This window comes from Eleginops maclovinus, chromosome 16 (assembly GCF_036324505.1).
Source record: "Eleginops maclovinus isolate JMC-PN-2008 ecotype Puerto Natales chromosome 16, JC_Emac_rtc_rv5, whole genome shotgun sequence".
Lineage (NCBI taxonomy): Eukaryota > Metazoa > Chordata > Actinopteri > Perciformes > Eleginopidae > Eleginops > Eleginops maclovinus.
Window position 1 is genome coordinate 15,998,148 of NC_086364.1, and position 18,951 is coordinate 16,017,098.

General features: G+C 41.4%; 1 protein-coding gene across 1 annotated transcript in view; it reads right to left on the reverse strand.

The window, feature by feature from the left end:
- Window positions 1-526: 526 nt before the first annotated feature.
- Window positions 527-18,951, reverse strand: part of fam20ca (FAM20C golgi associated secretory pathway kinase a) — a 34,153-nt gene continuing 15,728 nt past the window's right edge. Inside the window, exons 4-10 of the mRNA XM_063902943.1 lie at window positions 7,688-7,780; window positions 4,665-4,780; window positions 3,537-3,717; window positions 3,345-3,454; window positions 3,137-3,218; window positions 2,952-3,011; window positions 527-2,203 (exon numbers count right to left, since the gene is read on the reverse strand). Coding sequence (XP_063759013.1) covers window positions 1,945-2,203; window positions 2,952-3,011; window positions 3,137-3,218; window positions 3,345-3,454; window positions 3,537-3,717; window positions 4,665-4,780; window positions 7,688-7,780 — 901 coding nt within the window. The 3' untranslated portion in view covers window positions 527-1,944. The remainder of the gene's footprint in view (window positions 2,204-2,951; window positions 3,012-3,136; window positions 3,219-3,344; window positions 3,455-3,536; window positions 3,718-4,664; window positions 4,781-7,687; window positions 7,781-18,951) is intronic.

The following is an 18,951-nucleotide window of genomic DNA, read 5'->3' on the forward strand; positions in this document are numbered from 1 at the left end:
CACACAATCTTTTCATTCAGAGGTACACAATATTGTATTCCAACTTTATGTGCAAGAGATTACTCCACTGGACAAATAAGACACACCCCTTTTTATTGGATTGAATTAATTATTTTATTAAAAATGATTTAAAAATGGATCTGTTTTTCAATTTAATAGTATTCTTTTCTTTTCCATAGCTTCCATGTCATTGGCTTATATCAATGCAGGCTTGTATTGCTACACTGGACTAAAAACCTCACCTCTTTTTTTGTATTAGTATTTGACAGTTTTTATGAAAACTCAGCAGTTTCTTTATTGAAAATTCAGTTATTTCCTTAAATGTTATGCAACCCAGTAACCGCAACTCATGTAGCATTTTATTGGATATCTTTAGTCTACCCAACATTTTATTTGTAGAGTATTTTTGGATCCTCACTTGTTTATTGTCAACCCTAAGATAAGTGCAGATTGACGTCTCTCCACATATAAAATCATGTCTTCAGCCACCTGCACAAGAAAAGATTTTCCTCACTTTTGCTTTTATTGCACACTTTATTCATTTAGTAAACAGATCTTCACAGTAACAATGCAACAGCAGAAAACAGAAGCAAATCACTGTGCGGTGCAGCTTGGTCTTCCAAGTATTTATAGGTATGTACACTGAGAATATGAAATTCAAAGAGCAGTGCCCGAGGTTCTCCCTGCAGTGGGATGAGGTGTTTCATCCCCCTTATCACCCTCCTCAGACTTGAGTCCAGCCAGCTCTATGAATCCTGTCCAAACTGCCAACCCAAAAACATTCAAGTACTGTATTTCTGTCATTGCACAGGTACCGGGTCAGCCGGAGCACAGGACTCTCAGGAGGAGACACCGCTCAATGTCAAACTTCAAATAGCTTTGTTGTTTTCCTATCATGTGAACATAGTAGTACTTAAAGGAATGTCATTTAAAATAGCTTCCAAATGCTAAGGTACCTAAGGTAAATATTCCCCAACATATGAAGCAACATAACCTAGAATTTATCAAACCCCTTTCATTCTTTGTGACACCCCAATAAATAGTAATTTGGACATTTGTAATCTCATACAAAAACATACAAACAGGAACATTGCATTGTAAAATGATATTATAACAGACAACTCTAAATATTTCAGGTCCTGCATGTGAGAATAGTAGTTCATTTAAATGAAATAACCATTTAGCATTAATTACTTAGCATTATTTTGGTTTGGAAAATACTATTTTAGTATTGTGCCGTTTTACTGCATGTTGTGCAAGTTAGACTTGCAGGGGAGATGGGAAAGTAAAAAAAAGAGATACAAAATCAGAATAAGGCAAAGTGAACTTACTGTTACAGTGTTGAATATACTCAGACACTGTTCAGATGTTTGTGATAACATTTTCCTTCTATGCCAAGACAGAAAAAGCTCCTGTAGATAAAGGGAACACACGGTGTGGAGTTGCTCTCTGGTTGTAGATTGTTTGTCCCAGGTCTGACACGTTTTATGAAAAGAATAAACATTTTCTAACTTCCTCAACCTTTTCATACATCTTGATACTGATAAAGCTAATCGTCTCACCTGATGCTCTTCAATTCCACTCATTTGGTTATATACTAATATAATAAAACACATGAAACTAACTGATACCCTCCATAATCAAAAACAAATGGGACACAATCAGAACACAGCATTGGTGCTTTATGTCTTTTAGGACAAAAATACATCTGTATCTAACAAGTACAAAGCCTCCGTGTGAGCACAGTCTCTCATGGCAGCTGTGGACTTCTATATAAACACGTAAAAGCAGTTCCAGAGAGGCAATGATGGCAAGTCTTGGAATTCACTGAATTCAGCTTGATATCAGAAGTGGGACTTTGGGTCCCTCCCATTGGCCAAACAACCACAGACGTGGTCCACTGTTCCTGTGTCGCAGGTAGTGTGTCACCCTCTGCTGCCCTCACTACCTGTGGCCGGGGCTCCTGTGGGTGGCCGTGTCTCCGTCTACATCCTCCTCCACGACGTTAACGTAACCTTCCTTCTCCACGCAGCCTGCCAGGACCTGCAGCACCAGCCGCAGCCGGCGGTCCAGGGCCTGCAGGTGGCGCTGGATGAGGATGGGGGACAGACGGTCCCGCAGCAGGGACTCCTCCATCAGTAAGCTCAGCTTGTACTCCTCTTTGGCCAGCAGCTGAAGACGCAGGTACGTGGATTTCTTCACCCTGGAGAGGACAATTCAATCAGTCATTCTGAATTAAACTTTACTCTCTAATATAACTGTATATTCTTACATGAAGACAGATGATAGATAGGTGCACTAAAGAAATAATGATCACTGGTATATCAACTAATAACCCATTGGGACCTGAATTCTCCAAGAAGGAAGTGGTATTCTTTCATGCCTCCTGGGTGAACGATTCATCCAAACCAGAGAAAATCTTGGAGCAATTAAAAATAAATGGGGCTGCATATAAATACTGCAAAACTATATCAAACACAAGAACAACATTTTGAATTGTTTGTTCACCGTAGACACATTTTAAGGGTGAAGTATTAATGTTTAATGTATTATTGCTTAATGTTTTTTCGTGCTGTTTTTTGCCCCATTAGATCGGTGGAAGTAGACAGAAATGAGACACAATATGGTTGTATGGCGTTTTCCTATTAAGGAACTATAAAATGTGGAATTGACCCTTTTGAAGGGAGCTTATCACTCTGCAGGTGCACTAATGGATAAAGTAAGAAAGGTAAACTTTAAAAAGAGAGTGGTGCTAAAGCAATTGCCATGAGAAACAAAACACAGCTCCATCACAGCATATTTTTTACAGGTTTAAGGTTTCTGACTCAAGTTGAGAAGCCTAAAGGGTAGTGCTAGTAATCTTAGAGTGTGTCCATTCCCACTGTAGATGTTGACACATATGGCTCTGGTCTTAAGCAGGTTTTTTATTCACTAACAACCAAAAGTCTGACCTGCAGCACTGACTGAGAGGCACCAGGATGGACAGCTCATCATGGGAGTGTTTTCCAAACCTACAAGGGAGGCAATAAAGATCAGAATAAGGAAGAAGAAATCATCACACACATATTAGGCAGCGACTGTTTTTGTTACAGTGGAAGAAGATTCAGTGGTTGAAAAGACAGACTCTTGTTTTTACCCTCTTCCGTTGTCTAGGTGAATGATGAAGGTGTCATTTCCAAACTTCTCAAAAGTTTCGTAATGATGACGATCCATGTTACCTGGACCAGGAGAGAGCAAAGTGTTAGGAGAATGTGAGGGGACTTAAACAAATAATGATGCTCTTCATTCATCTGTAAATGAGATATATCAACATGTGATGTCATACACAGTTTAACAACACTTACCCATTAAGAAATCAAAGATGGTCATATCCATGACGTCCAGCAGGCGGGTGCCTCGGTCATACGGAGGAGTCTGCTTCACTTCGTCACAGTAATCTGGGTCCACCTCCCACCTGAGAACACAACACTTTTTTTATTAAACATCATAATATCTTTATGTGGTCACAGTATTCATATTATGTTTGGTTTCCTTACTCTGCTTTCTTGCGTTTGTGGTAGGAGCGTCTCCAGGGGTTCCTCCACGTCTTGCGCTTGGCGAGGTTCAGGTCGGGCAGGAAGGCCGCCAGCGAGCCTTCAATCTGGTCCGGCTTACCGCACAGAGCGTGCTCAGTGGAGCAGTAGTACGAGCACTCGCCGTAGAAGCAGACGTTGTTGGCTGAGGAGAAAAATGCAAACACATTGATTTTAAAAAAGGTATCAAAGTAGAAGCACACAAAGCGTCTTTGTGGCAGAACATGAAGCAGGAAGCCGACATGGAGGGGGGATAGTTGGACAGTGAATAATCGGCGTGGTAGAGGTTTTGTAATCTCAGGTGCAGCTCGAACACGGGTCACAGTGGCAGAGAAGGGAGTGCTGACCCAGCAAAGATCGTACATCACAATCAAAGAGAAGCTCTAGGTCCTCCTACAGAGATGCTGTGAATAGATCAGAACACGCTAGATGCTCAAATACAGAGCATTTAATTGAAATTCTATATTTTATAAAATGTTTAAGAATTAATTAATTCTTCACACTAAATTTTTACTGAACCTTTTTTATGTTCACATTAAGAATCATGTTCCTAATCCGCTCTGACAGGCTGATTTCTACATGTGCAACACATTGCTTCAAGTGATACGTTTAAAATGGTCTGTGTAGCTTTATGAAAACTACTTGTTTATCACAAATGTCTTACTGTGAAATGTTAACCTTCCTTTTGCACACTGTTCTATTTGCCCTAAATTCAGCTATAGTTTCCCCAAATCCTTCTATTACATAGTATAATGTAGCAACTTAAAAAAGGCCATCATTTTGCGTCTGGATTGGGTGTTTTATCCCCATTTAATTAGGGTTTTATTGAGTTTTTGTATCTGATTGTAACTCTAAAACAACACTTTGAGACTTTTCAAAGCTGACAGTGCCACCATGTGGTGACTTTTGGCTATTACTTGATTTATCGCCAAACATTCTCGATTTTTTCTTGCCTCCAAGTGCTGATCAGGACATCCAAACTCAGACTAACCTAAGCTCCAGATATACAACCCACTTTGTATGAAGTTTGTTTAAAAACGTGTCTTACAAGTGAATCCAGTGTTTTTCAGCAGAGGCTGGCACAGTTTCTACCTGGAGAGATGAAGAAGGTCCTCCACAGCTTCTTATCCCGCGTCACATCTCTGATCTCCCTCGTCATGTTGACAAGCCGCCCTGCCACCGGGGGAACTCTCCGGAAGTCGAGGATCCTACAGAAAGAGAGAGGTTATAATTTAGAGGATTCCATAATTTCACTCAGATTGGAAAGTCAGGTCTGAATTTCTACTGTAGAACACAACGTTTCTTCTAAACTTCACTTTGCCCTGAACAGATGCAGCCAAAATCATCTTCCGCCTCCAGCTCAGTCTCCCATGATGCCCCAGGTGGTGCAGATTTTCAAAGCATCTCCAGCTAACAAGGAGAGCTATCAAGGGTAAGCACCTGTTCGTCTTTGCATTATCCGTCAATAACAGGAAATAACTTTCAAGCTGTCAATCATTCTTTAAAAAAAGACAGCCCAAAGTAAAAAGAAAAAGGGTTTCACCAGAGGAATAATGGTAAGTGGTTTCTAGTCCAATTTGTTAGTACCTGACTTTTATACTTTAATAATTAATCCTGTGTGTGTGTGTGTGTGTGTGTGTGTGTGTGTGTGTGTGTGTGTGTGTGTGTGTGTGTGTGTGTTTGTCTATCTGCCACCTGTTGCACCAACACAGTAAAACACAGATAAATACACCCCAACCGTCCAGTGGATGGTTGTGTAAATTGTACACTTTTCCCAAACCCTTGTGCTCCACCTTTATCTCAAATCTGCCTTTTTATTTTACCTCCTATCCTTCCGCTCTCTTGTCAGAACACTATACCTATTCAGCCCTGTTTAGCCTGCCTCACTTTATATTTGCTGTCCAAATGACCCTGACCTGTTTGAGACTAAAGCTAAGCCTCCTGGGAGCCGGCGTGCACACAGAGTGGAACAGAGCTGGAGAAACTTTAGCCTACAGAGGGCCGCATTCAGGAGCTGTAAACTGCACCGTCATGTCGGGCCCGGTGACAAAGGAGCACCTGTGTGTGCGTTTGAATGTGTGTGTGTGTTTCCTCGTGAGAGCACACTCGAGCATTTATTCGTGTTCACTCCGCCTGTTACACACCGCTGAGTCACAAAGAGTTCACAACAGATGGGAATATGGTGAAGAACAGAGGGTAAAAAACCCTGGAGCAATAGAAGTAATTACTGAAAGCAGTGATGCTGCCTTTTTTCTGAAAGGTTCAGGGTATTATGGTGGAGGTTAAACTAAGGAAAGGGTGACTGTTTCCATGCAGACCAAATCTAGTACAAGGCATGTAATGGTGACTCAAAATGAATTTGTAATGCATGTGAATAAAAACACTTGCTTTCTCATAAACCTTCAGATTTAATAATGATAATACATATTAACACATAAGTTAGTGCTTTCCTAATGCTTAAAGATGCTTTACATACAATCAACATTTAACTTATGTCTCTTATGGATGCTTTCGATTTGTACATCATTATTTATGCTGCATTATAACTGATTATTTAACAAGAAACCACCACATGATTATCACTGGTAGCACTGATTAAACTTCACTTTTCACAAAAGAGAGACACACTATATTTAAGCATGCATTAATATTTAATTAGCATAACTTATTTTAATTATAACTCATGATACAGGAAGGACAATCTGATAATACTTTTAGTATTAATGGACTCGATTGTCTAGGTTTGTAGGTAGTGGAAATGCAGGGGTTTTATCTCGAACAATACAGTATAAGGGTGCTAACGTCACTTCCCGCCAAAAGTCAGGCCCCGCCCACTTGCCTACGAAAATAATGCATTAGAGCGAAGCGGAAAATAATAGTTTCTTCATGTCTTAAAGCTGCTGAGTCATATATTGATCTAGTAAAAGAAACGATCTGATTCAGAAATCACACGATCCAGACATCCATCCCCTATTTATTTGGATTTCCTTAAAAAAACTGTCTATGCCGTTATTTGACAGTTTCTTAAGAAGAGAAATATTGTTTACTTGCATCACTTTAAAATTTTACGAGGAAAACATGCATTTTGGTATGAGGGCGCACACCGGAAGAGAGCGGGCGCAGCACCCCTGTTACCTGGTTTAGTAAAAACCCTGGTAATCTATCGTAAGCCCCATCAGTCGTCCTGTAGTTACTTATATATAATAACAGTCACATCTGGAATCCTTTATGACTGTAGTGCATCAGAAGCGTTATGTGTGTTTATAAATGTGGTCATGAAGCATCAAAAAAGCCTTTATTATCACTGTGCTCATAATGCACACTACAGATCTTCTGAGGAAGAGTTAGAGGAAGTTCTCTGCAACTGGAGTTCAATATGAAGTCATAAACTAGCAGTAGCTCAGACTGGTGTCCAGAGGCTGCTGTGGTCAGGAAACTGGTCTATAATTCCTCAGCGTGGGGCAGGCAATCCAAAAAACAAAGTGCTCTTCAGGGATCAAAGAGGCACCCCCCACCCCCTCCTGCTGTAAAACTATGTCCCGGTGGTGATGGCGTGCCTGTGATTTCCTGTTTGGATTTATCCTCCTGCCCACACAAACACATGTCGCTGACCTCATCTAACAGGGAGTGAGAGTGTGTGTGTGTGTGTGTGTGTGTGTGTGTGTGTGTGTGTGTGTGTGTGTGTTTGTAAAGTGATTACACCACTCTCAGAGGACCTCAACCTGCACACCATAAATCACCCTCCCCCACAATCCCAAACTATCACGTCAGAGTCTCCTTAGTGTGCCTCTGTTGAGAAGTTCTTTTTTTTTTTACCTTGTCAGCTAAAGTCTGCGGAGTAAAAGGATCAGGTGGAAATCAATATAATCAGCCCCTAGTAAAGTAGATGATCCCAGCTCTCGAGGCGTTATCTAATCCCTCATGTACCAAATCCCATTCAGATCTTCCCGGCTTTAGGCAATTAAGGCACACCTCTGTATCGTCGTCAATAGTAATGCACATTTGCGACCTGTCATTCTTGGAAGATGATTTCAAAACGGAATTGAACAAGAAACAGATGAGTCAGAAAACACATCTTAAGGCTTTTTAAAGGAACGAATGATGATAAGGCTTACCTGTCCAGGTGAAAAGCTGCTATCTCAGCGTTGTGCCTCTCAAAGTCAGAGAAGTAGAAGAAGTCTGGAGGGGTTTCCTGCTCCCGGGTCTGCCTGAAAGACAGCGGTTCATAAAACATTTAACAAAACATCTTTTATTCAAGAACAAACCTTTGCTTTTTAATGGGAATTCTGTTTGTGTTACATAAATTCCATGTAGATAAGAGCAACAACAGGAAACAGAATAGGAGTGGAGATATCTATATTTATATATAACCAGCCTTAACTGAGAAAGACCTCTGGAAACCGGGGGCTGAAAGGTGAGGATGATTCATGTGGTTTTATACAATATTCTTTGATTGAACCATCTATATTTTATAGACTCATCAAGAAGACGGTGTTAAAAAAGACTCTTAATGAAGATATCAGTAAGGTCAATTCATAACAATATGATACATTAGAAGTATGCCATTAATTTTAAAAGCATATATTGTGAAGGAATAAAGGAATTCTGTTGTTTTTCGTTCTTTTGATTGTTTTACTGATGTTCATGATCATCTCAGCGCCTGCATCCCTTAACGGGACAGAAGCTGCTGCCTGAGACCAAAGCCTGCGTGGACAAGATTGCTGAAGGGAAGCTGAGATTTTGCTCACATCCTGCAGTTCTTCCAAGCAAACACACACATATACAAACACCGGGGGGGGAGGTGAATCCCTGCCAACGGAGCCATGGACGCAGGAAGTGCTGGAAGCCTCTTTGTGTCAGTGTCCCTACACATTTACACACTTGCTTCTCTTTCTCACATGAAAACACACCTGACATTAACCTGCTCTGCTTGCACACTGTCAGCTAATCACACACACACAAACTCATAGATAAGGCCACTTAATGTACACCCCCCCTGCTTTATCTTTCCTCCCCTCCCCCACTCCATTAGCAGGGATTTGAGTTGCATTATTTCCCTCCCCCTTCTCTCCCAATGTACCTCTCCTCCTATACTTTTACATCCAGGAAGCAGCCATTTACCCATGAATCAATTGCTGCCATTGTGATCCCTTCTTTCTGATCCGGAGAGCAAAGGAGGGAACTAATGGTGTTTTTTTTTTCATGGGACAGAAGGTACTGTGTGGATGAAGAGGGGGGAGGAATAAAAGGTAGTGGGAGTCCTTGCTTTTAAAAGGTGACCTTATGATCTGGAGCACTCAGTGCACTTTCTTATCACGCAGACATGCCTCCAACAAAGCACCTTATCATAAGGTAATCAGTGTTGCTAAAAAGGCTCAGCGGGAACAGGAAGAGCAAAGTCTTAACATGCTTGAGATGGAGAAAGTAGGCTTCCACTAACTATTTTGTATAGTGAAGATCGAAGTTCAATAAGTCACTCTGCATGGAAAGGAATGGAGAGAGAAGGACCGACACAAGGGAAACTGATGTCTTATTGTGTTTCCTTCCAAGCTTTTACACAATGTATGAATTTCTTTCTCCTTACCCAATTTTTACTTTCCAATTTGAGAAAGTGTTATGTAAACCTGACTGCCACACATTACAGGCTTGGGTTGCCATGGTCACCAAGATGAAAAAATACAATTTTCCCGTCAGGGAGGAAACTCAAACTTCTAAATGTGAGGCAAAAGCAGGTGTTTTGATGTGAAAAGCTATAACGCAAGAACAATTTGTCTGAAATACCAACAGAAACACATGCACACAGACACACAGGCAAACACACCCACACACACTCCCTTTGAGTGAGTGTCCTTGATAATAAGAGACTCCCACATATAAAGTAATGTGATTAGGTTACATCCAATTTACTGTAGTGTAGCAGAAGCTTCAGGAGTGTGTGTGTGTGTGTGTGTGTGTGTGTGTGTGTGTGTGTGTGTGTGTAGTGAACTGCTTGCCTGTGTGGACTCAGTTAGCCCTGACTCGGCAGTTTTAATGCTCCTTCATGAGCTTGGGCCTGCAAACTGGAGGGTTATATTAGAGGGATGTGAGAGGGAGGGGCCAACACAACAACAGCTGTGGCCCAGACACACACACACACACACACACACACACACACACACACACACACACACACACACACACACACACACACACACACACACACACACACACACACACACACACACACACACACACACACACACACACACACACACACACACACACACACACACACACACACACACACACACACACACAACTCCACAACTCCCATTCTCTGTCTGTGTCACAAACACACAGATATGCACTCACACAGAGAAACAGAGAGTACACGTTGGTGACAGAGAGAGGGCAGCAGAGACAAACCCAGTGGGACAAATACAACGCGCTGTCATCTTTTGGATTGAAATGTTCAGCTGACTGAAAGTGAGACAGCACATTGTGTGTGTGTGTGTGTGTGTGTGTGTGTGTGTGTGTGTGTGTTTGTGTGTGTGTGATCATACCTCACTCTCCCACTGACCGACTGCTGTAATGGCATCTTGCTACTGATCCAACAGAGAGAATGAGAGCCAAAGACAGACTGAGAGACAGACAGGGTGCACGGAAGATCTGTCATCTATTGGTAATCTACAGCAGATCCCCCCCCCCCACACACACACACACACAAACTGACATGAGTCTTTGTTTCTGTCTGGCCCTGTGTGTGTGGATGGGTGGCTAAGAAAACATGGAGAGTACTTTCCTGTGAGATCTGAGTGGAACTTAATATGTACAGTATGCGCATACACAAAAGAACAGATCCTAAATGTAGAATACGGGACACCAAAACTGGACCAACAATCATCACGTGAAAAAGAAACGTGACACCATGTGACTGATAATGTTGCTCTTGAACACACAGGTGAGTGGGATTTTGTGTTATCAGCCCATAACGGTTCAATGCAGCTGTTTTTTTTTTAACACAATGACAAGTTATTTAAAGCCTTTTGAACTCAGATGTATGTTTTTCAGGTTTAAATTGTGAGTAAGTTGTGAGTTGCTGACATCTCTTTTTAAATAACACTCTCTACCACCTTTAGTACAGGTATGTCCATGCTGGTGTTACACACACACACACATACACACACACACACACACACACACACACACACACACACATACACACTTACTACTACTAGCTTTAATCACTTGTCCGCCCTGATTGAAAATGTATCAAACCCTTTAAACAATATGAGGAACGTGGTGATGAAATCCAGAAAATAATTCTAAAAGATAACTATGATTATTATTATTAATAATATTAATATTAATAATAATAATAATAATAATATTTCTGCATGTATCTCATGTTTTAAAGAAAACAAATTCCAAAAGGCAGAAAAAAGGTAAGAGGATTCAATCATTTCAACCCCTTAGCTTTTTTTCTAACCTGCTTTAATATATCTATTCAGTTTGGTCACAGTGCAGCCAAATTAAACTCCCTCTTTCCAGTTGACCGTACTTAACACCAATTATTCAGCCGCTTCTCTCCTCACCTTTTATTCCTCCACTCATTTCTTTATCCTATTCATGTCAACGTCCTCCTTATTCCTTAACTCAACCCCAACTGGTTTTAAGTTTAAATTTGATATGGTTACTATGGTGTAATAGATTGCTGAGAGTCTTTTTTTTTTTAGTATGAAGATTTGGATAATAGTAAGTGAACAGTGTAATAAACTCAGGACCCTGGGTAAATGGCACCTTGTAGAGTACTGACAAATACACCTCTCAAGGTGACGGACAGGTGGAAGGATGGAGGCGTGGATAAAAGATTGTGAGATAAAAACCTCTTCACCTTGCAGATTTCTGTCAGAGGGTGCTTATCTGTCAGCAGGACTACATGCACAAGTATCAGAGAGAGCACAAGCAAAGATGTGCATATGTTTATACCTGCATACAGAAACGTACTAGGTGTATATATACACACTTTTTTGTGTATTCATGTCTCTGTCTTCTGATTCCCTTACTTTCCAAGATGCTTCCTCCAGCCTCGGTATCAGAGAGGGATATAAGAAGCGTCTCAGGGCCCCAAGGAAGCTGCCTAGATTGAATTTCAAATCAATGTTACACAAGTTGTGTTCTAGCCTTAGCTATGTTCAACACACAGGGTGAGGCTCTGTCAGGAGGGAGAGGCGAAGTATCTGCATGTGTGGGAAGTAGGATGGGCGAAATCTTTATAATAACGCTGGGAAAAAAGCCTCGGCTTGAATAAGACGAATGATGGCCTAAGTCAGTGCTTCAATTTCAAAGTTATTAAATACTCATGAGCTGGGTGAGAGCGTGGAATTGATATGAAGTCTGAGGATGATTATCAGCTCTGTGCTGCATGGAGTATTCAGCATGTAAGTATAGAGGTGCGAATATCTATTGATTGATCTTTCATCGGAGCAGGATGCCCTTGAGAGTCATCGAGTTTCTTTAATGATGTGCATTAAAGATGTGAGTCTGTCAAGTTACGGCACAAGATTTATACATGTAAGACCACTATAAAGGAAATGCAACATTCACCACATGTTGGATTTATCTTTAATAGACCTGCATGATATAACCTGTAATGCGTGTTTGCTTGCAGTAGATGTATAGAGCAGTATTAAACTATATGAAGAGATAACAACAGTTAGCTTTAACACAGGAGCTAGTTTCCTTTGTTTAACCACCAACTACAACTGCAAAAAAAGCACTAATATCAACTAATGGCAAGAGGTAAAGCGATTACTTTCATCAACTTAATATGTCCTTTATGAATGCTTTGATTATAAACTTGTCAATCTGAGAATTATAAGGAAAAACAGACGGATACAGAATGTTGCTACTGGTAGAATTTCTGCTCACATTGGCGCACATCTCTGCTCCGTCAAATTCGTCAAACTAATTCAGAAAAAAGTGTGAGTGCAAGCATTCTCTGGTTGGTGCATCTGCCGGAAAAAATAATGTCTAACAAGTATATAGTTGCCCAAATAGTATTAAACAGCGGTGGGGCAATGCTAGTCAGCGGTGATCTGTAGTCAACACATTGTAGGCATTGAAAATTGTAAAACTGGGAGGTGATGAAACACTGGGATGAGGTGGCCCCAGTGCCCGTCTGCCACAACTAGTACCTCGATGCACTCCTTACAAACACACAAAGTAGTACATCCTTACTTGCTTATGAATAGGCAGTGGTACAAAGTTAATAAAGCAAAAAAAGACCATGTAACTTCAAAAAAGGGATTCAATGCGTCCTGTTCTCTATCTCCCAATTATCTCATTCAGCTTAATCTCACTTATTCCTTCTTTCCCAATTATCTCCAATTCCTTCACTCTCTCTCGGCTGTCTGACCTTCCGTCCGTAATAAAACCTGCAGGCAGAAACTGAGGCCTTGAATTTGAAACTAAATGAACGGCTTTGAGGGAAGCTGGGTAGCTGTGGGCGAGGTCACTATGTGTGACCACCAGAACACTCGAGCAACCCTGGAGAATAGATGACAGAGACCCTCAGAGCCTGTGTAAAGTGTGTGTGTGGAGTCATGTTGAGTCACGATCGAGAGTCAAAGAGAGAGAATGTGCCTATCCAGCTGTCTCATCTGGCCAGATGGCTGGGAGTCCCTGTCTGTATATGTCAGGGATCAGAACATGGCTTATGGCTCTGCAAAGCCCTGCTGCACTCTTACTACCCTCTGTGTGTGCAGGCACGACTACACAGTGCTGGAAAAAAAAAACACCACACAAAATAATGTATGACTAATGACAGGTTGGGGATCAGGGACTTAAACAGGAGCTCAACTTCAAAATAAAACAACGAACAATAAAAGCTCTGATCAGAATATGATTGAAAACCCTTTAATGCCCAGAGGGGGATTAGTACACACACACACACACACACACACACACACACACACACACACACACACACACACACACACACACACACACACACACACACACACACACACACACACACACACACACACCACACACACCACACACACACACACACACACACACACACACACACACACACACACACACACACACACACATTAAAATCACAGTGCAGTGATAGGAAACGAGTTGTATTGCAATCCCACAATTCTGCTTCTCTTGTTTTAGGATGTAAAGGTTTAGCCAGCACATTTGATTTCTAATATATGACTGATCAATAAAACACTGTAATAGTGACACACAGTCATTTCATAAAATCTCTATTTCTAGGTCCATATTTAGGATGTATTAATTAATCCCCCACGTTACAGCTATGTAGGCTGAATCTCACTTCCCTCGTCTCGGTGCTCTTCTCTGCTCCACATTACTCTTAGAGCTATTTCTGAAACTGCTGTGAATTTTCCCTTTTTTCTTCCACTGGCCTTAATTGACTGATGTGACATATTCTGCCGTGTTCCCCTGGGCATTTTTACTCCATAGCGCACAGTGTTTAAAACCCTGAAATCACTGTAAAGACCTGATGCAAAGCTGCAGAAATTATTTCCAGGCTTTTGGGATCTCTTCCCTACAATCATCCTAACAGGCTCCCCGGAGTCGAGAGCACTTTTCGAATATGTTTGGAAAAAAACCCACTTACCACTTATTACTGCATATCTTTTATTTTCACAAAGCCGTATTCTGCATTCACGCTATTCCTTGTCAAAGCAAGTGTTGTGCTTGAAACTCAAAAGCGTACGTTCATCAGTGGCTTTCAGTCAGAAGTGCTACCAAATGGCAGCTCTCTGTTATCAAAAGAGTAAATGTCAAAGGAATCAAACGCCTTTCAATTGCATTCACCCATCAGGAAAAAGACCTCATACAGTTTTACAGCTTAACATCAAAATAACAGCTCAGAATAAATACAACTGAGTGTGATCAAGAAAACTGATGTCTTTCCTGTTTACAAAATCGATGTCCGTCAATAATATTTCACATGAATTTTCTTAGCTTAATACAATGTTTTCATCAAGCCATATACTGAAGATACCCGACATAGGACTGTGGGTCTCTTTCGCCGAATCAAAGCTCCTCACAAATCACAAATATTTTGTCCGCATGCAGTGAGGCAGTGATGTGCATTTACAGCAGGTTTATATAAGGTACAATACTGCTGCTTTCACGTATGCAATGCATGTTCACTAAGGAGATTATATACTTAAAGATGGGACAGGTCTTTACGCCTATGGTGAGTCTCTCCCACACCGTCACACAACAAACAAAATGCACGCATGGGTTTATCCTCAACAATCAGGAGAAACACACTTGGTCTTATTTACATATCCATCCACAGCGGATTAACTCCTCTCAGAAGCACCAGTCGGAAGCAATCCTTCCAAGGGTGCGCGATTCATGACAGGATTTGCACAGAATACGAAATATGAATAATGCAACAATACACAAACATCGAGGGTATTCGTGGGTCAACAGTGATTAGATGTCAAAATGCGCCAGCTTTGGGATGTTTAGAACAATACGCTTCGAACTGTTGACACTGCTGACAGCATGTGATTCTCTCTGGCAGCTTTCCTCACCCTTTATCTCCACTTTAAAACCCATGTTTCATCTTCAACAGTAGTTTATTTTCCCACCTGTTCCAAAATAGTCTGCAAAATGAGATATTCACTGGGAATGTGAGAATGTTGCGGATTGTTATTACCACAATTATTACAGCCGAGTGTCACAGAGAGCATTCATGATGTTGAAGGAAGCACTAATACTCATGAACAGAGGGGCACAGTCTCTCTACGATCGAATCCAGCAGGAAATTCCTCCAGAAAGCCTCAGCCAGTTGTCTCTATCCATCACAGCCCCAGAAGTTTCGAGAGGAAGGAGTAGATAAGAGAGAGAAGGGGGGGGGGGGGGGTAACTTCAAAGAACCAACAGCCAGATTCGAACTTCATAATGTGGGAAAATGTAAAAGACGGGATCCACCTTGACACTGCTGTTCTTACAGAGGCACCAAAAGATCAACAAAGGTCGACATCACCTCCATAATAAAACTGGATAGCGCTCGCTTGTTGGGATCAATGGGGATTTTAAGATCTTTGCCTGTATGCGACTGTGTGTGCAAGCTTTTGTCTTTGCCCGCACACAAAAATCAATGGGCATTACCCGAGTCTCCTTCTCACAGGGACTGAGTAACAAGCCCTGGTATTCAGCATGACATGTAAGCTGAAGCTGATGAGAGGAGGGGAGAAAAGAATCACAGTCTGAGCGTGTCCGTAAACTGCAGAAACTGCCGGGCCAGCTAAAAGTCGTCTCCCCGCTCACACTTATGAGGATTTTGGGAGAGATACAGAAGGCAGCTACATTCAGTCTGAATTCCCTCTGATTGTTCTCTGACTGTAGGGTAAAGAAAAGGTGGATGCTACCAGGCCTTTAGCTTGAGCACATACCATATGAAGTCTTAAAAGCTGGGGCAATAATGTGTTTCTAGGAAGACTGCATGTTCTCTCATAGTCATAAAAATAAATGTGAGGTTATAAAAGGCTACAAGAGATCTCTGAGCAAGGGGAAAATACAATTGTGTTCTCCTCCTGGGATAAAATTCAAAGCAGATTCCCTGAGTGGAAATTGGCACACAAGTGGGTCAGAATGAGTGCTGAGTATGAGAAGACTGGAACACCTGCCAAGCCATATAAATCATCCCTAAGGTGAGAATTTTCACTGAGAGGCTCTGCACGAAGGTACGTCCTCCGAGCTGGCCGGCACTACAGGCCGCTAAGATTTATTTGATTATCACTAAGTAGTTGCTGAACAGCAAACATCCAAAATTATGTTAAATACTGGGAAGCATTAGTTTCCCAAACCCACTGCACACACACACACACACACACACACACACACACACACACACACACACACACACACACACACACACACACACACACACACACACACACACACACACACACACACACACACACACACACACACACACACACACACACACACACACACACACACACACACACACACACACACACACACACACACCCTCTGATAGGGCTAGGACATGGAGGATTTGTGTGTGGTTTGAGCCAAAAGGAGTTAATTGGATTGTGAATAAACATTGTGGACATCCATTATCTTATCTATGGGGGGGATATCTTCAGATGCCTTAGTGTGTGCAACCTTAAGGTTCCCTGGATATAAACTATAGTCAGGCATGTATCCACAAACTCATCACTATCACTCCGCCCTTAAACTTTCCATCTCTCATCTTCTTTCTGATTTCATTTTCCTGAAGGACAGTGTGGCTGCTGGCCAGTCACTCCCTTCCCCATCTGTGTTTACCTACAGCAAACTAAATGTGGACACACCACAAGAAGATAAAGACTGACAGACACAAACATGAACACACACGTAAGCACACAGAACCACAGAGGCTGGCATTTATTTTTAATTTTCTCTAACAACTTTTCCCTTAATTAGTCTGATGTGAGGCTTGTTAAAATGTCATATTCCAGCAGCGCATAACTGATGACTACCATTTAATTTTGAAACGCTGTCTTTTGTTTTTGGCTTCCTAATGAATGTGTTTTTTAATAACCTGAGCAGCTTCGGTGTATTCACAACAACCTGCTCTGTTCCGTGCTAAAAGTTCCTGCAGTTCATCCATCAGTACGTTCAGCTCAGAAAGGGAACAGCTTAATTTTAGCGAGCTGTCAGTTATTTTCAACACCGCTTCTCCTCACCGCCCCAAAATGGATTGCACACTACCGACTGAAACCTAACTACATAAATCTCAAAAACGTTGATACCTCGACCAAAGAAAGCAATCGAAAAAGTCTTTCCAGAAAGCTATTTTGCAGGCGAGGCCCCCAAATCGAGGCACGGATGTTTGTGCTCCTTCTTTTTTCCCACAGCTGAACTTTTGTATTTAGACCTGTCAACAGTCTTGTTGTGCTCAGTGGTTTGCGGTCAGATGCCGTTTCCTAAATAGGAACCATCTATCAGAGGCTAAGTGGTGGCTGAGAGATGTCATTGTGGTCATGAGTGGGTGATGGCGGTGAAGGAGGAAGTGGTAAAACCACTGGAAAAACAGTTCCAAGGGTTGCATTTATCCTTGTGTAATAGTGAAGTGGGCTAGATCAAGCCCATTGCACTTGAGGGTAAATAGAGTTAATTTCTATACGAAAGGAATAAGGAGGAGTCTTTGGATGTCTTCACACTAGAAGCAAGAATAGATTTCTGCAAATACAAATTCCTCCTTATTCAGTGTCTATCAAAGAGATCGCTCTAAAGATAAATTACAGCAAGGGAAAGAAGCAAATGAAACAGAAGCCCACATGTAGACAATGTAAGAGACAATATTTCTCTTCACTGTAACGGCTCATACAGCGCATCACGAGGCGCTGTCCATGCATCATCGTCATCATCATTAAAATGCAATTTGTTAAATTGAACAAAGGAAGGAGACCAAAGGACGAATCCCGATAACTTTTAAATCCCTGACTTTTCGTCTAATACCACCAGCAGGTCGAAGTTTTCACCTCAAAAAAATTGATTGACGCCACATTTCATTCATTCATGACTCAATCCCATTGGGACTAGGTTGATGATTTGTTTAAGGTGGAATATTTTGACAACTTTTGGATGGAGTGTCATCAGTCTCAGCAGTAATTTTGTCTAATGCTACTAATGTTAGCATACAATAGCATCCCGAGTCTGCCCTACATCAGCATGTTAGCATTGTCAAATTGAGGATGTGGAACTTCAAATTTACAGTTCAGTTTATTTTCAAGTATGTATAAAAGAATAAGATACCATAGTAAAGTTGGCTCATTTCTCTGCGGTATAAACCCACTTTACACATAGACAATATGGTATTTTTATCTTTCAATACTTGCTAGACTGATTGCCTGCCAACAGGTCCACTGGGGGGACAGCCGTTACATGAGTCTGCTCCTGCCTGTGGATGCATACAGGTTCTGTTCAAGCCTGGTCTACTAAAAATGACATTCTCAAACAACTAAAATGCTGTGTCAATTACATTAAAAGGGAATTAGGTTAAACGATTTTTCAGCCGGGAGACTGGTGTTCGAGTGAAATCTGCAACTCATTTAGTCAATATCAACTTATGATGCTGTGTAGCGACACTAAACAGATATAGAGCATTGGGACATTGTAAATATGAATATCATGCAACGGGCATATTTAAATTCTACCTTGTCCTTTGCTACATAAAATAGATATTTGTTTAACAGTATTTGATATCTCAGAGGCTGCACTAGCTCTCCTTTTGAGAACAATCTTCCCGGCAGCAGTAAAACCGCCTGATGGTCTCCATGCACCTCCAGCACAGAGGCTCCTCTGTTTGCTTCACTGCTGCACAAGG